This window comes from Oxyura jamaicensis, chromosome 5 (genome assembly GCF_011077185.1).
Source record: "Oxyura jamaicensis isolate SHBP4307 breed ruddy duck chromosome 5, BPBGC_Ojam_1.0, whole genome shotgun sequence".
Taxonomy (NCBI): domain Eukaryota; kingdom Metazoa; phylum Chordata; class Aves; order Anseriformes; family Anatidae; genus Oxyura; species Oxyura jamaicensis.
The window spans coordinates 38,612,696-38,634,289 of NC_048897.1; the positions used below are offsets into that span (position 1 = coordinate 38,612,696).

The 21,594-nt window shown below is 44.5% G+C and overlaps 1 protein-coding gene across 1 annotated transcript in view; it reads left to right on the plus strand.

The window, feature by feature from the left end:
• Positions 1-21,108, plus strand: part of RIN3 (Ras and Rab interactor 3) — a 68,449-nt gene extending 47,341 nt beyond the window's left edge. The window contains 6 exon segments of the mRNA XM_035327110.1: positions 1,791-2,101; positions 2,103-3,279; positions 5,649-5,957; positions 14,555-14,686; positions 17,756-17,919; positions 19,889-21,108. Of these exon segments, the coding sequence (XP_035183001.1) occupies positions 1,791-2,101; positions 2,103-3,279; positions 5,649-5,957; positions 14,555-14,686; positions 17,756-17,919; positions 19,889-20,197 (2,402 nt within the window). The 3' untranslated portion in view covers positions 20,198-21,108.
• The last annotated feature ends 486 nt before the right edge of the window (positions 21,109-21,594 follow it).

A 21,594-nucleotide genomic window follows, 5' to 3' on the forward strand; every position in this document is an offset into this window, starting at 1 on the left:
GCTGGCAGAGGGAGGCACCAGGGGGAAAAGCAGAGGCTTTGTAGGGCAGGTCGTGGTGGCAGTAGAAAAAGATGGCTTTGCCAGCAACTGTGAGGAGTTGGCTGCAAGCAGGAAGCCACCCAAAGTCACGTCTGCATTGGGGAATACATCTAGGAGAAGTGGTCTGTCTTTGGGGATGTAGTGGAGAGATTTTATCTGAACGTGTTTCACTCCACAGTTCAGTGCTGGCTTTAGTGAAAGAGTTTCTTTGCTCTGTTTTAGGCTCTGCTGTAGCCTTCCTACCGGGAGTCACTCCAGGCTTTTCTGGGTGCTGGTTTTTAGGAGGAGGCACAAGGCTGTGGCCAGCCCAGCTCCGCATCCTCTTCCCTGTGGTGGGAAGCTGGGGCTGCACTGGTGCAGCCAACAGGAGAGCAGGGCCCTGGCCAGGCTCGGCTGAAGGCAGAGCCCTGAGAGCTGTGCTGCAGCCCCAGGGCTGCATGTTGGGCTCTGAGGCCATCCCATGTGTGTCTCCTCGTGGGCTTGGCAAGTGAGGTTTTTGCAGCAAGGCAGCTGCAGGCTTGGCACCAGGCATGCTGGAACAGTTTAATTTAGTTATCTGCAACTCTGTGTTTTGGGGATTTCCCATCTTCCCCTTGTCCCTAAATCCATAGGCATCTATGCAGTACTCACCCAGGGAATACCCTCAGAGGATTTTACCTCTTTCCTTGGTCAGAAGACAAAGAGGTTGCAGGATCCTCTATTTCCTCATATTTCCAGTAGTGGACCCTGAATTAGCAGCTCTAGGAGTGATTAAAAGCAAACACACCAGTAAGGCAAGCAGTTTTGAAAATACACTTCTGGGGAAAGGAGAATAGGTTAAAAATGCACTGAAACTGCTCAGAATACATACAAAATGCAAACACTTCATAATTTTTAAAACAATTTATTGAAAGATAAATTCCAATAATATATTTGTGACACATAAAATGACTTTTTGCACCTGAATCACCTTCTTTTTCCAGTCAGAGCTGATGGCACTGACATACTTAACCATTCTGTAGTCCTTCAGTACGAAACCCTCCTGTGTACACAGCCCTGTGCCCCATCTTTTCTCTTTCACTCCTGCAGGCACGCAGTCTCAAGGCAAGGTGCAAAACAGAGCCTGGGCACGGCTCTGGATAATGGTCATCTAGAGCTGTATAAGTTAATGATAAATTTGATCTGTGGAAGTAACACAAAGTCATATATTTCTGGAGTGGTTGTATTGCAAGGCAGGATCAGACCCCACCATATGAGCTCACTGCAGGGTGGAGTGGTCTTTATCTGATGACTCTGGTGCTCCTAGCACATATTGGGTCCAGGCTGCACATCCCAGCCCCACACCTTCCCATGGTCAGCAAGAGGCAGACAGCACTTGTTGGGGGTCTTCACCCACCTTTGCATTTTGAGGGCACTGATCACTGAACAAGCCCCAGAACATTCTTCTCAAACATTCATATTTGCTACTTGTACCTTCCTGCTCATACTGCACAGGCGGCACAGCATTAATATTTCTCACTAGAGGAGCATTCTAAAATTGGCAAGAAATAGTTTTCTGATGAATCTTCTGAGATTTTCCCCTGGTTTCATACATCTCACGAACATAAATCAAGCAACCCTTTCTTCACACTGTTTAGTGCAGAGGTGTGAAAGATGTGTGCCATTTCTTTTAACAAAAAGTAGGACTTCCACATACAGTTAGCAGCTAAAATTCTCTCAGGGTGTTTTTACATGCTTCTTCTTTTTTAACTTTTTTTTTTTTTTTTTGACAGACTTCTGGGATTCCTCCTTAAACCGTGGAACAAGAGGAGAGGGGTTATCCCACCCTGCAAGAGACTCTGCTTTCAGCACTGCCCAGGCAGACAGTTTAAGATCTACCCAGTGTTTTGCAAGTAGCACAAACCACTGCTCATGTGAAATTGAGCTGTCAATAGGAAATGACAGGCTGTGGTTCGTGAATCCTATTTTTATAGAAGAGTGCAGTAATCCTTTTCCTCCAGATGTACCTCCTCCTAAAGGCCACACTGTGAGCGTCGATCTGCCCCCTGACACCACGCTTGCCGAAAGGAGGTCTCCCCGCCGCCCCCCCCCCACCGCCCCCTTCTCACGCTCACGGTCAGAAGTCTTCTCTGAAGCTCCCGCGGGATCCGATGACGGCCTGTGAAGAAAACCAGCTGCTTCTTCAGCCACTAGGAAAGAGCATCAAGGAAATGAAAATTGAGGGCGGTGACGGTGAAGAAGAAGAAGGGAAGCAGAGCGGCTCACTCAAGGAGTCCCCGGCAGCGAGCCCCAAGAAGGGTTCCCAGCCCTCCGTCCCCCCGCGGAGACGGCTCTGTGAGAGGACCTCAGAGGAGAGCTGCTTGGGTAAGCCTGGAAGTTGTGAAACGCTGAAAGGGGAACAGGGAGAAGGAAAACAAGACGCGAGTACAGAGAGCAGAGATAAAAGGCTGCTGTGCAGAAAGGCTGTAGAAATGCCTGGGGAGGTTCCTGAAAGGGCTGTGTCACAGTTTCAGGAGACAAAGCCTGAACCTGCAGAGAAGAAGGAGCACATGCCTGATATACAAAGTAATGACATTAAGAATGGAAAGCCACCTCCTATCCCTCCACCGAGAAGGAAGAGGCTCTCCCAAGTACCGAGGGTCCCCAGCTCCTGCCAGTCAAAGCAAAGAACGGTGGTGGAGCTGGCTGTGTCTGCGGTGCAGGTTCAATGCACGAGTGGCTCAGCACCTGTGGCAGGTGGTGCAGCTTGCACAACCACTGAGACTGAACCGGGACGTGGCCGCAAGTCTGTGATCTCAGCCGAACTGAAAGGTTCCCACTTGTCTTTGGAAGGCCTGGGAGGCAGCGCTGTAGCTCAGGCGTCAGCATCCGAGCCAGACTCCTACTCCACCAGCAGCACCGAGGATGACTTGGACATGCTGAATAGCTCATCTGGTAAGAAGACACGCTCCATGATATTGGACAAGGCCAAGAACAGGCTGTCCTTTGTCAGCCTGTCCAACGTCTTCACAGTCTTTTTGTCAAATGATAGAAAGCTGCAGAAGAAGATAGTGGAGCTGGCACAGGACAAGGATTCGTACTTTGGCAACCTCGTGCGGGACTACAGAGTGTACAGTTTAGAGATGATGGCAAAGCAGAGCTCCAGCACAGAGATGCTACAAGAAATACGGATGATGATGACACAACTAAAGAGTTACTTAGTGCAGAGCACTGAGTTGAAATCTCTGATAGACCCAGCCACCTACACTGAGGAACAGTTAGGTAGGTGTTTGTGCTTTACTCATCCTTGGGAAGGATTTGGGAAAGTGAGGAGGGAGACAGAACTGTGCAGACACAAGTTCTGCTTTACAGAAATTATAAGCCATTTCCCAAAAGCTGAGGGGTTTGAACTGAAGTCTACTCTGTGGTTGCCAACATTTGGGGGAGCATCTCAAAACTCCAGCAGTCCAATGGGGGGGGGGGGAAATACCATTCTGAATGTTTTAAGGGGATGAGTTTAAGCAGAAGAAGTGTATGTTTGTGTGTGTGAGAGAGATGTGTGCATGTATATATGCATAAACATGCATAAAAATATGCATACAAATATATAGGTATGGAGGTATGCACAAAGAGCTGTGTTCACTGCAAATACAAAAAGCCATGCCCCTGCACAGCTCTGTTCCCCCTGGCTTTCCACGTCCCTTTCCCCGCACTGCAGTGAGGATGGAGAGCTCCCTGCTTGTGGCAGCCAGCTGAGGGCCAGTCGCTGTCCAACAAGGAGGGACAAGACTGCATCGGTTTTGAGTGCAGGTTGGAGAAATCACTTGATCCAGGTCAGTCTGTGCACCTCAGCACCGAGGTATTGAAATGCTGCATGCTGTAAGACCACTGCTGGCTACACAAATGCAGCATTCTCACCTATCTGCTACAGCAATTATGTGCCCTTAGGGAGAAAAAAAAAATTGTTTTTGGATGTCTGAGGGTGTTTCATTCAATCTGCTGTGAGGCATAATTTGCCATTTCTCTCCTTGCCAAAAAAAAAAAAAAAAAAAAAAAAAAAAAAAAAATTGGCCTGGCCTAAGTTTATGTGAATTTATGTGTGTTCATGAGGGAACACACAAGGGAGTTCGTGAAGGAATACACACTCATTTGACTTAAAACTCATTGCACAGGACCTGGGAACCAATGCAGAACTACTTATAAGATCCCTAAATTGTCTCAGAGCAATCTGGGAGCTGGAAGGCCCCCAGCGCAGACCATGGCCAACCACAGAAGTGGCCAGGGTGTCCAGAAGACCCTGCAGCTCCAGTACTGGGGAGGGGGGGGGGAGCTCAGTGGTGACCCAGAGGTGCCCAGCTGCCAGTCTCAGCAGCCCCTGCTGACTTATTTCTCACCCAGCAAAAGCTTGAGATGACCCTGAGGCCTTCCCAGCAGAGCAGACCTACGGCCTGCCCCTTGACGTAGCTCCGAGAGAGGAACTACAGTTTCACTTCTCACGCACCTCGTATTACACCTGGGACTTTTCTCCCAGCAACCCCTTTCTTGGAGGCAGAGTGGGTGTCAGCACAGAAAGTTCATTATGAGTCTTGCTTGGGGAAGGTGGAGAGGAGGCAGAAAGAAGAAGTGTCCTTGTTCTGCTTGGTAGAGCTGTGTGTGTGCAAGGATTACAGACACGCTTGGTTAGATCCAGCCCTGTTCACTTGCAGTTCCTTAGCAGCACGATATGGCCCAGTCAGCCTAGGAGATGACTGCCTTCTCCTGTAGAGGACAGGGATTCCCCTCATGAATGATTTACCACTCAAATCCCTCCTGCCTCAGGCTGATTTTCTGAGTCTTTGAAATCCTTGCGCTTTGTGTCCCTAAATGTCACTGCCTTCTGTTTCATGCCTCACTGACTGAGCAGACAGCTCCCTTAGCAGTGACCTTTTTGCCACAGTGAAGGGGTGAAAAATGATCCCTGCAGCCCTGCTAGCTCTGCCACTGGTTTCTAGGAGGTGGACAGCAGACAAAAAAGGCACTTTCTCACCGTCTTTCATGGTTCCTTTTGTCTCCTGCTGGACATTAAGCAAACACTCAGCCCACACAAACAATTTCCTCACACGCAGGTGGCGTAAGAATTGACTTAAACATCAGTAAAGTAGAGCTGCTTGAGCAGGAAGGGTGAGAGGCTTCAGACCAGATGTTGGTGTCTGCCTCTGAGCTGGTGGCTACAGCCCCTTTTCAGTCAGCGTGGAGAAAGGGGCACTTTGAGGATGCAGTTAATTTCATCCCAAAGTGAATAGACAGATGAGAGAGATGTCTGAAGGGACATGAGGTGAATCCCCACAGGACCGCCTGTGAGCAGGAGCACAGTTAGGTGAGGTTCCTCCTCTCTGCCCAGAGCTGGTGTTCCTGCAGCCTGGCGGTGCCGCACTGCTCGGCAGTCAGGCAGTGCAGGTGTACTGGGGCTGCTGGCAGCTGGAGCTCTTTTCAGACTTCTGGTGGGTGCCAGTAACAAGCCAATTATTTTTTGGTTTGCAATTCCTGTTCCCTGCTCATGGCTACACAACGGTACATGAATAACCACATGTTTTCTTAGGAGTTTTACTGGCACCTGTACTTTGGTGTTGATTATTTATCATGAAATTTTGTGTTCTCCCTTCTCTATGCAGATGTGATTGCTGAGTCATCTTTGTACAAATGTGTCCTTAAACCTTTAAAAGAAGCCATCAATTCTTACTTGAAAGAAATCCACAACAAAGATGGATCTTTACAGCAGCTAAAAGAGAACCAACTTGTGATACAAAACACAACTACCACTGACCTCGGTGTCACAACCAGTGTGCCTGAAACTGTTGTGCTGGAAAAGATCCTTCACAAGTTCACAACCATGCACAAGGCCTACTCCCCAGAAAAGAAGATTGCCATCTTGCTGAAGTCCTGCAAACTCATCTATGACTCCATGGCTCAGGGAAACCCAGGTACAGCACTCCTACTGAAATGGTATTCCACACTGGTCCTTCACCAGGTACCGCAGGAACAGGGTTTATGTTACAGTCGATGTGGTAATATCCAGATTGTGTGTGTTTGGTGTCAGCTCTTCACAGGTTGTGTTCAGATTGTGCTGGTTAATTTCTGTGAACTTCTCTGCACTAATAGCAGATACAAAGTGTTCCTTGGTTAACTTTAAGCTCCATAACTCCAGGGATCAGATAATGTCTGTAAGCATGTACTTTATGGGTAATATCCATCTTGCACAAGCCTTCATGCAGCTCCCAGTAATTCCCCAGATCTCTGTCCCAACTCATAGCAGTTTAATGGTACCATGCCTGTAGGTGGCACGGGTCTTTGGGAATGGTCTCTTGATTTGGCCTTTAAAAAGTTTTTCCTAAATTGAAGAGGAGATGCGGAATACTGGTACTGTTTGTTATTAATTCATGATAGTCCGGTAAACTCCAAGAGCCACTGCTAATCTTCTGTGGTGTGAGGAAGTCCATACTCCAAGTATAAGTATAACTTGGGCCTCAGGCCAACCGCTAAATGCACGCTAAGCCCTTGGCCTGCAGACAGGATGCATTTTTGTAGATAGACCAAAAAACCCTTCCTCCAGGAGCCCACCTTACCCCTTTAAGAGCTTTCTATGTGTACTGGGGAGCTGATGACGAGCCATGCATAATTTGGAGAGTAGCCAGATACTCATTTGCAATGACCTGCAGTTTTTCAAAAAGTTTCCCCAAAGGTTCTGCTCTGCCTTGTTCTGTACCAACAACAGCCATGGGGCGTTCATGCAGGAATTGTTCCTTGAGCTACTTATAGGGGTCCTCCCTTGGACAGCATGCAGCAAAGTTCAGCAACTGATTTAGACACATTAACAGCAGAGCAGGAAGCCACACCGGGGCTGAGTGTAAGCTGCAGGGCAGATAGGACCTTTGACTGCCTTCACGTCATATGAGAAGATTTGGGCGCATGTAGGGCAATTTGCTGTTACTTTCTAAAAACAGCTTTGTTACTTCAAGTCTGAGAGAATATCTGATGTAGATCAAAGACTCAAACACCTCATTAAAACCCACATAGGAGACACAGTCTCCTTCCGATGGTGGTGGCACATTATGTATCTGTCATGCCTCAGCTGGCTCAGGGTTGGAATTTCTCTGTTGCAGGAAATACTGTTGTGTCATTTTATGCAACAGAAATTATGGGTCAGAGAAACAATTCAAAAAAAATGAAATGTTTAAAAAGGTTGGCATTCATTAAATCAGATGATTTCATTGTGGTTTGCTCTGCTAACTGAAGCACTTCATTTCAGCCATCTCAAACTGTTTTCTCATATCGAGTGCTGCTGCAAGTGGGATGGGGCTCAAAAACCGAATTCTGCCCTGTGCATCCAGTTCCCTGTCCAGTATACATGATCAATATTGCACATCAGGATCTAGTCAGAATAAAACTGTCCTGGCTTTAGGGAAATGTACCCCTGTGAATTTATGCCCCGAGAACAGGAAAGTGCTATAGTCTAAGTCATGGAAGAGACTACACTCAGAGACAAATTCAGTGAGACATCCTGTAGATATGGTTAGAAATGAAATGTGTGAAACCTTTTCACCAGAATGAACTGACCCCAGATCACCATTATTACTTTGATTTTCCACCTGGCAAAGACAAACTGTTCAGCACACTGAAATATTTTTCTGACAGAAGATTCCCAGCTGGTGCTGTGCAGAAAAAATATGCTGTGGGCTGCTCAGACCAGATGTCATTGGGTAGGAATTCTTTCTGCTCTCTGCCCACCTCGAAAGCAGCAGCCCAGGGCCCCTGTTGCTCTGAGGCAGCCCCAGGGCAGTACACTGCTCTTAACACCGGAAGAGTAGAGGCCATGCTCTGTTTCCTGTGCAATTTGTTCTTCTTTTAGTTCCTTTTACTCACCACTGAATTAGAGAGTTCCCTCCTCTTAGAAGGTCCGAGCGTGTGGAACACAAAACTAATCATTCCCTCTGCCACAGGACCAAAATCAGTCTACCTCTGTCCGAAAAATTATCTGCTCCATGTCATAATAATTACGTATGTTGTCTGGTTTAATTTGAAATTCGGAAGTTCAGGCCAGGCCTTTATCCACTTTAGGTTGACAGTAGAACAAGCTGACCTAAGAATATAGTTTTGCATCTCAAAGAAAAGCATAAATACCACCAAATCAAACTTTTTTTTTTCAGATCCCCATGAAAACACAAGTTTTTCAACATATTGGGACCCATGTACAGCAGTTGAGGTTCAGCCAAGGTGTCCCAACAGGTACATCAAAACTAGGGGTAGGCTGAATGAGAAACATCTGCCCTTGCAGTAGTGCCCATCTTTGTACTGTTGCAAGAGTCAGAACATTTTGATGTCAGCCTCAACTGACTCCATGTTTAGCCTGCTGTTTTGAGAGAGGAGAATTTTCCTGCTTTGGTTACCAGAGTTTTAATAGAATGTTGCAATTTATATTAGGTAACAAAATCTGTCTGATAAGTTAGCTGTGACAATTTGTCTTAGATACTTAGACTATGGGCTCAGTGGGTCATATTCTCAGCTGGTATAAAATAACATTTCTCCCTCAAGTCGCAGGCCATCAGTTTGTGGATCTGATTCATCAGAAGGAATCAGGAAGGCAAATTCACTGTCATTTCCAAAACACCATTCTCCTAACAGACCTCTGAGTGCAACTACAAGATGTAGGTGTACATTGAGGCAAGACTCATCTACAGCTATATCTAGCTGTAGGTGGCCACAGATGGGTATCACATCTAACTTCTCATTATAGACAACGGGTACTTAGTTGATAGAGTTCAGTTGATTCATCTGGCTTAGATGTAGGTGTCTGTTTTAGGGTGAGATGACTCATGGCAAACTCCACTGACGATATTGATTAGTTCATCAGTGGCTATAAAAGGAGTTTAGGGGTACTGGTTCAGATGTTCACATATACAGTGTAGGCAGCAATATTAGTAAGAGTATCCCCCCAAAGGGACAATTATGATAGCACTGTGGTGTCTCACTGAGCTTTTCCAACTTCTGTGCAAACTTAAATAACTGCAGCATATGCCTCCAAGAATGCAACTTACAATTTAAAGACGTGTAACGTGCCTGCTAAAAATACTAGGAGTAGTTAGGGAGAATAGTATGCATTAAAAGAGTAGAAGAAGGAGAGTTTGGATCTCCTTTGCAAACTGGCTGGCACCTTTTGCTCTGTGCAACAGAAAACGTAAGAGGCAGGACTCAGCAGGCACTGTAAGCTTCCAGCAGTCTGGCTGCTCCACATTTGGAGGGCATGCTCCAGTAACAACAGAGAGGGCTGGCCACATATCTCATTTATACAAAAGCATTGTAATCATACATAGAAACAGCTGCTTATTGTTTATCTTACAGAAATACCTTTCTCAGACAAAATGTCGAGGGGTGTTGTATGTTAGGAGTAGAATATGAATCTCAGCCTTTCACTATATCAAAAGCACAAGTGACACTTGTGGAATGATAATGAGATGCAAATTTGAAACGTGTGGTGTGCACCGGCAGTGGTGAGACTAGAGCTCCAAGCCCCATGCTCCCTGAGAGCTGCTGCTCTGCAGAAGAGAACTGATGGAAATGAAAAAATAGAGGAGCATGGACATCAGTTTATGAAGAAACACTAGGCAAGACAAACAAGCCAAGTTTGGTCCGTGTGTGAGCAGGGAAGATCAGACACAGAAATGCTCTAAGCATGAGTGGGAAGCTTGAAAGATAGGGAAGCTACTTTATAAGGGGATTCAAAAAGAATGAGGAGAGGAACAATTTTCTTATTGCAACTTTTTTTTTTAATTTGTGGACTAATTTTATGAAGTTTCATTGCTGAAGTATCTTAGAACTGCACAGAGAGCTGAACTACAGTTCAAAACTAGTTCTGTACTAGAGTGCCATTGGCTAGGTGGCTGGCCCTAAAATGTCCAATTTAATAATTTCCACTTCATAGTTTTGCCTGGTTAATACATAGTCTTCTTTTGGAAGAAGAAGATAGAATATATATATTCCACTGGAATCTTTCTATTCCCTAGATTTTAGGATGAAGTTTGTCATCCTCTGTGGAACTGAGCAGCTGGATATGGTTGCCCTGATGTGCTTCTGTATGGCTCTGCAGTTGGCAAAGGCATGGACATGAAGCAGTGAGTCTTCAGTGTGGTAGTCAAGCCTGTGGGAAGGAAACTGGTCTCAGTCAGCATTGCACCAGTGCTAGAAGCTCTGAAGCTCTGAAGTCAGAGCAATCCCACTGCATTGCTCACTATCACATCTCACTCCTAAGAAGGAATATAAAGCTACACATAACAGTTTTGCTTTGTTATCTTTAGGAAAATGATATTTCTATTTAATTTACTCTTAATGAAGGTTGATGGACTAGAGATTATATCTTTCTTCTGGCTAGTGCAATTGCTGCATTTGAATTAATAGGTCCGTTCAAATTTTTCTGGGGGAATAAATTTCCCTGATCCATAGAGCATATGTTTTTGAAATGGATTCATTCTTCTGCACATTTTAACTCTCTTAATTCAGCTATACCACAAATCAAACCTTTCTGAAGTAGCATGAGATGGACGAGAAACAGTAAAATGCTAGTGAGTGGAAAGATGGTCACAATCTTTTCTTATGATCTTGAACAAATCCCAGTTAACCTTTCTGTACATTAGGTTTCCCAGCTATATACTGAAGCTAAAATTCATATTTCCTGGACAGCTGTTGCTAGACGTCATTCTAGTGGCTGTAAAATACTAGAGCAAGATGTAGAGCATCATCACTGTCTGCTGGTTGTCAGAATACCCATGGAGAGAGAAGAAATACATGAATGTGCTACAACAGGCTGTAATTTCTTTATGGAGGCTTGGGCAGAATTCCAGTTGCTTTAAATCATGTATTTAATTAATACCCATTCCATTCAAGCGCTGCATCCCAGCCAGGAGCTGACGTTGTATTTGCTTTGCTATAAACATAATAGGATGGGTTTGTGGCAGAAGAGAAGGCTTATTTTAAGCTCCTTATAGATAATTATGAAATAAATGTTTCCTGATCCTGCAGGAAAGATGGGCAAATAAAGCAAGCAAGTCATATCTGGAGTAGGACAATGCCACCTTGAAAGAGCAGGCTCAGTCCCAGTGCCACTGCGAGCACTGGCAGGGTCAGGGCTTAGCCCCGTCAGCTGCAGGCCTGCCTCTCTGTGAGAGACCCCAGGCTGAAACAGACACACAGGGCTGGGGAATTGGCTCTGACCCAGACTGAAAGTGGAGCTGAGGAGGCAGCAGCCTGGGGAAGGCAGCCCTGCTGCAGCTTCTAGTCAGATAGGAATTGCTGACAGCAGCTATCATCCCCACAGAGGGGCTGAGATAGGGGGTACATCAGGGCTGTCCGCACTGCTGGCTGTATGTCACCAAGCTATTCCCTGAGCCTGCTGTGACAGCCAAGGCCAGGAGAGCAAGGAGAGGGTCAGCCCTGCCCTCTCAGGCACCCAGCCTTGGCAGTCAGTAGCAGGAAACCATTGCAATACCTTCAAGGAGAAGGCACGAGACCTGCCTGGCCTGCCCAAGGCAATGTGGGAAGCCCGTGGCTACACATGGAGTCAGAGCTACATCCAGGGTGACCAGCTCTGCTTCTCCCTTGGTGTTGGTGCTTGGTGTAGGTGCTTGGGGTAGGTGCTTCTCACCTACAGCTTCTGCTGACTTCAGCTTTAGCTACAGACATAAGTATTTAAGATTCAGGCTTCATATTCCCACAAGTGGATTACAATAGAGTCTAGTAATTTATAAGCATGCAGCATATGGGAAAATAGTACTCTTTTTATTACTGAAGTCAAACATCCCTATTCTGAGTTTATTAATAATAATAACAACATAATGTACATCACATTTTTGTATTTAAGCATTATAAACTGCTGGAACTCCAATAATATTTCTATGAAATCCTAAAGTTGAGAAAGGGTTGCAATAACAAGGGCTGGTGGGCAGAGCAGCTAAATCAGCTTACAGAAATGAGATAAGGAACAGTGAAAAATAATGGACTCAATGTCTGCTTGTAAACACAACCACTTCTCGGCCAATTAAAAAAGAAATAGGGAGATTCTGTAGATATTCTTGAAAAGTGTTCTCTAATTTCCATTTCAGTTGACACTAAAAGTTGGTGGCTGGCAACAGCAAATTGTTCAGTTCCAAGTTGCAGTTTCCACTGTGCAATGGTGGACAAACAACCTGTTGGCTGGTTGTTTATCTCTTTCAATGATTTAAACAACAACAATAATAATAATAATAAACCAGCAGATTTTTTCTCAGTAGATAGGAACCCATGTTGTGAACTGGCAACTTCCTTGGATGCCCTAGTAGATACAACATGGATTGGTTATGGAGGAGAAATAGTAGGAAGATAAAATTCTGCATTGAAAATCCCTTGGCTTTCAGGAAATCAGGAGCACTAATTCCATGCCACTTGTCAGTAACTACTACATCAGAAAGAAAAAGGTTTTAAAGCAGGGAAAAGATGAGCCCAACAAGCTCTTACATATTTTGTCTTCCTTTATACTATGTCTATACAGAATTAACTGTTGGCATCTGATTTACTCAGCTCAAAAGGAAGACAGGGCTTTTCTCAGTGCAGTTTTTCTACTGAGCTTTCATGTCCCAGTTGAGCCGTCTTTTTTGCTGCACAATACTAAATAGCTGTAATACTAAGAGGATTCCATTATGTTTATATATATGACAGTAATGAAATGGACCCTTCACTGAGCTGAAGCTTTCACAGAGATATAAGCCAAGGCAACAAAAGACTAAGAAAATGTCCATCCAAATGTTAATGAAACAGTAGAGCCCTTTCATAGTTTGGGTGAAGACCAAGGGCTGTGTTGTTTAACTAAAGAAAGTCATAATAGAGCAAATAAAGCTGAAAGCATTAATCCAACTTTCATTAGATAAATTGTCTGTGTTGTGGCACGTACAGACTTTGTTAGAAACAGATTGAGTTACAGATCTGAGAATCTCTCATCCTCCAACACTTTGTTTTAACTGGATCAACTTTCTGTTCACTAGAATATTACTGGGTTTATTTTAAAGCCACACTTTTTTTTTTTTTTTTTTTTTTTTTTTTTTTTTAATCAGGGTCTAAGCTCATGTTTATTTGAGGCTTCAACAGAATATCTTTCTTTGCCAGTAGAGAATCTGCATCAGCTATGAATGAGAAAAAAAGGAAAGCTGGCTCATGGCAAAGATTTGAAATAAGACAGTGGGAACATTTGAGAATTAGGAATTTATTCCCCACCGTGGAAGGGCATATGGACTATGGGTCAAAAATGGCCAGGGGATAACTTCACCACAGCTATGTCAGGAGTTGCTTTTATTCTTTGAAATGCAGCAAGGAGTTCTCAAGTGAGACACACCTGGACAGTTCCAAAGTGGTGAAATCAACACCTCGGATGAGTAAAACTGCCCACAGTCTGAGGGAGATCATTCAGATTGAACGCACTCTGAGTTTAGCTTCAGAACAATTGTCAAACCTGAGTGTTGGGAAGATAGGCCTGTTAAGCAACTTGGTATTACATGTTGTCCACGATGAATGTGTGACCTGCTGGTAGAAGATGAAAGCATTATATACATATTTACGTGAAAGCATCTTTCAAATAAGGGAAGTTCTCTCTGTGTTCTTTGCAGTTTATGTGGTGAAGCTTCTGTTCGGATTTCACTTTAAGTAGTAATTATTTATAATGATAACTATTAACAAATATGGTTTTTTGTCCTCAGAGATCCCAAAGAGCTTTTATAGATTATATGTAAGATCATTTCTTGACTTTGTTGTTTTAAGCCTGGGAAATCTTGAGCCCATGAAGATCTGTTCCTGTAACACCTTCTGAACATCAGCTCCAACAACTAGTCTAAGTCAATGTGAAGGGCTCTTTGTTTTCCCAGATAGACACTATGGCTGGAAAGATATTTCCTCTTAGGTCCTAAAGCTCTTGTGAGACTGTAGTTGGTTAGGAACATGTAGGTGAAGTTTTGCCTTCTGAAGGAACATAAGCACACAAGTCCTCAGTTCTAAAAACTGCTGTCTCAAATTCTCTTTTTTTACTCTTCAGTCCAACACAAAGAGCAAACCTAAGAGAATAAATACTCCTAACACATGCATACAGCTTTGCTGTCAATATTGCAAACCCGAATTGCACTCTTAATGGCAGTGTCAAATCAGAGGGACAAACTGTCAGGATTCAGCCTTTGAACTGTTCAAGAATTGTCCCATGTCTGCGATCCATGAAGTTTAAGTTATTCTTTCTCTAGTTAACTAAGAATGACTGAAATAGGGCCCATTAAAAGTGTTCCTTTTTATTATTATTATTATTTTTATTATTATTTTGGGCTTGAAGCAAGTTTACTCACTTTTTAAAATGAGCTAACTTTCATTTTTTCAGCATTTTTTTCTTTGCTGGTACTTTCAATCTTTAACTCTTCAGATAACTTAAACTAAAGTCTATAAAAGACAGTTGGGTGAGAAACTGTCACTGTTGTGCCTTTGTGGTGAGTTTATTGGGACCACCGTGTTTCTCTTTGCTCAGGAAAGCCATATGGTGCAGACGACTTCCTCCCCGTGCTCATGTATGTGCTGGCCCGCAGCAACCTGACTGAAGTCCTTCTGAATGTGGAGTATATGATGGAGCTCATGGACCCTGCTCTGCAGCTAGGTGAAGGTAGAGTACAATGTTTGTTCCTTGAATATTCTCTTTGCAAATTACTATTTACCTTACTTTAGTGTTTGTAAAGGTAGGGCAGCAAGGCTCCGGCTAGGTTTTGTGGATCAGCTTTGGCCAAGCTTTTCAAATCTGAGGTTTTAAAATGACTGTTAAACACTTCAACTCTTTTTAGCAGTGCTGTGACCTCAGACACAAACAAGAAAAGCAGGGGCCCAGCACAAATGAGATCTGAATTGCTGGATTAGTAACCTAAACAGGGACATCTAGTGTTCCTTGGCTGAAAGGCTGAAAAGTCAAAAGGTCTTTACCTTAACCTAAACTGCTGCAATCCATTGTGCAACTTTTATTTACTCCTCTGAGAAAAGAGAGCAGTTGTTAAACTGCATTGTGTTGCTAGGGACGTACATCATTCTCATTCCCTATATGAGTAGAGTGACCCTTTGACAGTGTTCTCTGGCTGAGTATCACAGCAAGGCAGAGAAAGGAAAGTAGGATTAGAGAGAAATGCTAGTTTTGGATGGGAATAAAGAGCTCGGCTATTGGAGGGATAATATCCTAGGGATCTGTGGGCCTTTAGCTTCTCAAATACAGCTTGGGAAGCAAATGTTACTTGCAATGACAGGGTTAAACACTCTGAATTAGATATTTTTTCACCAAGTAGTCACTAAAACAATAAAATTGACTTAATTTTAGAACTTGTTTTGGTAAGTACTGAGGTTGTAGAAAAGAGTCCTGAATGAACAACAGCAGACCAATTTTATTTATATTAAATGAAAGTGTTAGTCTGTAGCTAGGAGCACATCTACCCAGCATGGTGCAGAGGTTAGCAAAAGTAAGTACTAAGAGAAGTAACAGTAGCATACAATTGCATTAGTGAGGGGTTTCTGCATAGGCTGATATCCCTGCTGAAAAAAAAAAAAAAATGTTAGCAGAAAAAAAATGCATTTTGCACAGCATTTTGCTGACATAACTAAGCTGTTTTTGGAAGCTATACTGCCCACAGGTTCTTCATTTCAAAAGGGCACACTACTGAGCTGTTTGCTGAAGTCAGCTGGACTGAGGAGCTCAGTGTATCAAAGGCAAAGCTGGGTGGAAGTTCTTTCAAATCAAAGATGCAAAGCCTATGTGAAATCTATACTCCAGTTGAAGTGGAAAAAATTCTGTAGGGAAGTTCCAGATCACACAGGCTGAATAACCACTTCAGAAAAGGTACTGGGAATAACTGCAGACACAAGGAAGGGGAAAAAATAGAATGGCTTAATGAAGACAGCTCAGAGGTTGCAAACAAAAACAGTCAAACAGGCAAACAAAAAAGTCAACTCGATTTGGGACTTCCAACATTAAATGACAAAACATTCAGGCACAGAAATAAAAGAAAAGATAAAGGAAAGCAGAAGTGAGGAAACTGTGAAAATAAGTCAGACAAATATAAACAATAATTTAAATTTGGCCTCCAAATTAAGAATTTACTTTGAAAAAAAAAAAAAAAAAAAAAAAAAAAAAAAAAAACAGTGATGTTGGTGATGTTGGCTACTGGGGAAAACGCAAGGACAGGAGATGGGGAACAGGTGTGTGGACATGAAGATGCTGAAAAGGGAAAGCAAAATTAATTCTTATCAAAAAAAAAATATATCCTCTTGGGGGGGATTGGAAGATTCCCCCTGACAAAACAACGCAGTGTTTTCAGCATGTGCAGTCTTCATGTACCTGTGGAATGTTCTTCATTGGATCCACCCGAGTACGGAAAGACAAGTGACGGTGTCTTTGGCTGATATTTAACGCTTCTCTAAAATCTGCTCAGACGAAATGCTTCAGCCACCACCCACGCAACCAGCTGCAGACCGAAGCCCGCCGAAGCCTGAGTGCTGCGAGCCCCGCGGCGGGCAGCGGCGTTGGGTGATGTGGCGGTGCCATCTACAGGCGGCCGCGGCTCTTGCGAAGCACTAAAGGCGGAGAAACTGCCAGCCCACGGGCAATTCCCAGCCCTGCCGGTGCTGCCGGCAGCCGACGTGAGGGCAGAAGCAGCAGGAGGCTGCAGCGAGGCCTGGCCCGGCGTGGGGCTCGCTGGTGACACGGGCACCGCCGCGGCCTGTCCTCTCGCCCCACTGGGACAGGCGCGCTCTGTCCCACAGGAGGACAGGGAACACCTCACACAGCTCTCCGAGCTGCCTCCTTCCCTTGTTCAGAGGAGACGTGTCTCTGTCCTCCTGTCAGGGTTCATCTTCAGCCCTGTTGGTGAAGCATGTTCTTATCAGAGCCCAGCTCCTTCCCTGGCTGCTGCAGTTGGTATTTATTACCCGTTTCAGCCAACACCATGGCAGTCAGGATTTTTTTGAGGACAATGGACTGGCTGCAGGCTTTTAGTGCTCCATCACCTGTTTCTCTGGTTTACCAAGATTTATCCCATTTAACTTCAAAGAGTCCAGGAATTTGTCTCAGTCAGACATCTGGGTTCCCCATCCAGTCAACAGACGTGGAGGGAGCAGAGTGTGACTTTTCCTTTCAGGTCTGAGACCTCCTTCAAAGGTGCTGACCCCACAGGGAACCTGGGCTCTAAACATTTCATCAAGGTAGATGAGGTCAGGGGATGAATGCAGTCCTTGTGCTTTTCCTGCAGAGCACACTATGATTGTTACTATGTCCTTGCATTATGCAGACTGCCCAGGGGCCCACATTACAGACCTACTGCACGGGCCCTGTTGAACACCTCAAAAAAATGGACATGCTCCAGAGAATAAATCATCTGTGGTCAAAGGTGGCTGGTTGGGTTTGTTTGTCAAAGCTGCTTTTGTAGTAGCTTACCTTTGGTCTGTGGTGCCCCCTAGGGTATCTACAACCTCAGGAGCCTGGGCAGCTGACTTTGCTGTGAAGCAGAATGGGATGGAGGACACAATGGTCATTAGGTCTCATTTCTTGCACTGCCACCAGTACCCCCCGCACTGCCTGCAGGCACAGCAGTGCAAGCACTAGGCAGTGCCTCTGCATGGGCACAGGCAGGCAGGAGGGAAAGGGAAACTAACGGCCCATGCAGGTGTGATGCTCATCCAAGACCTTCTCCTTTTGCAGGCTCCTACTATTTAACCACCACCTATGGGGCTCTGGAGCACATCAAGAACTATGACAAAATCACTGTAACTCGGCAGCTGAGCATGGAGGTGCAGGACTCCATTCACCGCTGGGAGCGGCGGAGGACACTGAACAAGGCCCGGGCTTCCCGCTCATCAGTGCAGGTAGCTGGCGTGACTTCCCAGGGAAAAGGCCTGGGAGATGAATGTGCTCTATCCATACTTAATAATTTTAAATATGGTAACTATTTAAAGACTAAATCAACACAAATCACTATTAAAGGAGAGTACATACTGTGCAAGATTTACAAATCTTAAACAAGCAAACCTCATTTGAACTACATATTACATACAGAATGCATATGGAAGTCTTGAAGTGCTCTCAACTAAATCATTTTAAATATGGCTGTAAAGTGATTACATTGCTCATTCTCAAGGAGTGTCTGTGAAGATCTTCATATATGGAGAACTGCAATGGGGAGGGCCATCTTCTCCATGGTCCTTAGGACCTGGGGAAGTCAGGGGCTAAGCTAAGGAGATGTGAGCAGCATAAAGCTGTGAGAGGACCAGAGCCATCCCAAGGGCTGGTCAGACATGCAGCTTCCAAAACCTGTCTTCTCCTGCCCAGCAGTGGAGCAGACCCAGCACGGGCTGGTTAGCTGAAGAAGTGTTAGCTGTGAAGCCCACACTGTGAGTAACCCAGTGAAGTTGTCCCCATGCACCATACAGGTGCACGGTGCCTCAGGTCCTCCAGCCATGATGGGGCTGGAGGCAGGAGCAAGCAGACGGGGTGCCCTGACAGCGCCATCCATGTCCTGCGATCAAATTTTCCCCCACAAGGAGGCAGCAAAGCCCGCGTCTCAGGTTCTGCAAAGCCTTCACAGGGCAAAAGCGAGAAGTGTCAACACTGAGGTGAAAGCCTGTTGAAAGAATCCTGAGTGAGAGACTATCTAAATAGTTGTGTAGCAGCACGGTGGAAATATACTTTCCACAGTGCAGTCAAAACAGTTCTGGATGATCTCAGAACATATGAATGGTGGATGGGACACATAATTATCCATCCATCCCTAAGTGCTTCTCTGACAGTTGCTCACAGTAGCTACATAGCATGGAGCATAATAGCTGGGCCAGCAAATGCCACATTTCCCTCAGAATGTTTCCACAGCTTCCAACAGCACAAGGGCTGTTTTCACGTCCTCTGAATGACGGACAATGTCAAAGACATGCAAGCCCGCCCTGGCAGAGGTAACTAGCTTGCAGGTATGATCACCATGCCCCCACGTGCCCCACTGGCTGCCTTACTCATCTGCAGTAATACTCTATAAACACAGTTTGGAAGCCCATATTCCAAATATTTGGCATATGTGTAGGATTTAAACAGTCTGAGAGTCCGGAGCTTTCTCACTTCTTCTGGGGAACCTGAGTATTTTCTAACAGAAACATCTGGGAATTTTTTGAACTTCACAGATACTGATTAAATACACAGGTCCCTCCCTGGCCAAAGGTACTGTAGATTTCTACTCTTCGTAAGTTCAGCAGAAACTGCTCATCCTGGCAGTTGTTACTGTCTGAAACAAGATACAAGTAAATCAGCCTCCTTCAGAAGAAACACAACTTCTGCTGCTGTTTCCTTCCTGATGAAAGGGAGTTCAGAGGATGTTCTCTCAAGATGCTGCTTAGGTGACAGCGGAATTACAAGGGCCACCATAACACCAATCCTTTCCTGTTTCTGTGAAATGCTGGGTCTTCAGGCCAGGTCTCTGAGGTCTGTTATTTCTTTGCATCCTGTTTCTTCAGAAGCTGTAGAGAGATGGCAAAAGGAACTGTTACAAACTGCACACAAAAGATATTCATCAAAATCAGAAGAAAAAAAAAAAATCTTCATTTATTTTGACCTTTAATCATATGTGTTTGCAGGACTAATTATTTGGTTAAGTGCTTGCTAGTTTAAGTATTCACTGATTCAGAGCTTGTTCTTCAGAGGAGGAAAAAAAAGAGCATTGGAGGATGACTGCAGGATATTTGTGAGTGTTTATGAGGCCTAGGTAGCTAGAGAGTTAGGGCTGAGTATTGTGTACTTTGGTCCTAAAGTTGTTGTGTTAACTGCAAGCCCTATCCCCATATTCCTCTTCAGGATTTCATCTCCATCGCCTTTCTGGAGATTGGTGCTCAGTCAAGGACACTTGCCTCCCGGAGCGACACCACAGCTGAGCAGCTGAGCCAGCAGTGTGCTGAAAAATTTGAAGTCTCCCATCCCAAGGACTATGGACTTTTTGTTTATGTGGATGACCAGTGGCTGCAGCTGGACAAAGAAGCCCTCCCCCACCATATCAAAGCCTCACTGCTGAAGAGTGAAACCAAGAAAGATTTCCATTTTATTTATAAACCAATAGACCATAAAAAACCACCAGTTCCAATTGTCAAAGACTCTTACTTTTCCTAAGGGCTGTGCTGCTCTTTTGTTGAGTTTTCTGCCATCCTGGAAGGGCTGGATAGTTTATTTCATGAGATCCTTTGGTATCTGCAGATTTTAGAAGGTCTCTGGTGCTTGGCCTTCGACACAGGGTAGATATGCTAGTTGTAGATGCTGTCTGAATACTGAGCATTTCTCAGTGAAGTTCATTTGCAGAAATAAAAGGAGCGTTCAGGAGAACATTCATCCTGTGGAAAACTTGAAGTATCAAACCTCAGAACCTCCCACTGGCAACCAGTCGTTGTCACAGAATGTAAATGGACAGAGAAGAATGAACCCAGAGGTCTTGTGGAAGAGAGGACATTAACCCCAACATAAATTATGGCAGGTGTGAACCACCTCCATGCACAAGGCCTGTGAAAGGTCTGCACACGCCTCGATGCTGTTTGGAGGTAAGACTGCATTTACGCCACGTAACGTCTGTTCACCCCGTTTGAATAAACTGAGTCTTGGCTGATGTATTCGGTGGCGTAGGATTGCCACCAGTAGCAGAACTCCATCTCTGCTTTGCCATCTACAACATGTAATTGCCTTTAAAATCCACATCATTATAGACCACGCAAGAAGATCCTGCACATTCACTAAGAAAATATTTTCTGCCATTAGTTTGTCACTAAAATCAGGTGGCATAGGCATTTTCAGCAACGTGTTTTTTTAAAGATTGAAAGTCTTCACCATAAACTTTACATGTACAGCAGTTTTAATCACATTGGTTGCACAACAGTGTTTGGTTAATTGTGTATTTATTTCCATGTGTGATAAGGTGCAATGGTTTTAAAATAAACATTTGTAAAGAACTTAATAATTCTCCCAGCATAGCAAACTAGATTAAAATCTTGAAGTCAAAAAGCAAGAATAAAATATTGGTCCCTTTTTACCCAGCTGCTAGTTTCTCTAGTGTTTTCATATCTGCAAATCCCATGAGGTTGTTACTTTAATAAAATCAGGCAGTTGCAGGCAGAACTTGCTAATTCTCCTCTCTACCTTTGCTTTCAGTCATTCGGTCATTGCAAACTTAAATTTCCCTGCAACCTAAATTCCTGCAGAATAAACTGAAAGAGTACAAAAATTCATTTCATGAAATCTGAAAACGGCTTTTCAGGATTGGATAATGGCAGTGGAAGCCTCAATTGTGAGACAGATCCTTGTCTTCCTTCAGGCAAGGCTCCCACTACCAGTGCAAGAGACTGGCTTTGTATGAGGGAGGTAAGCAGCCTCCACTGCAGCGAGGCAAACATGGGATCAGGCCTAGCAAAGCTGTGATGAGAAAGGAGGGAATGTTTTACCGTGGGCTTAGCTCAAAGCTGCTGTTGTTTCCTCCCATCCAGAAACAGAATTAGAACAAGTTGGGCCACATTGCCTGAGAT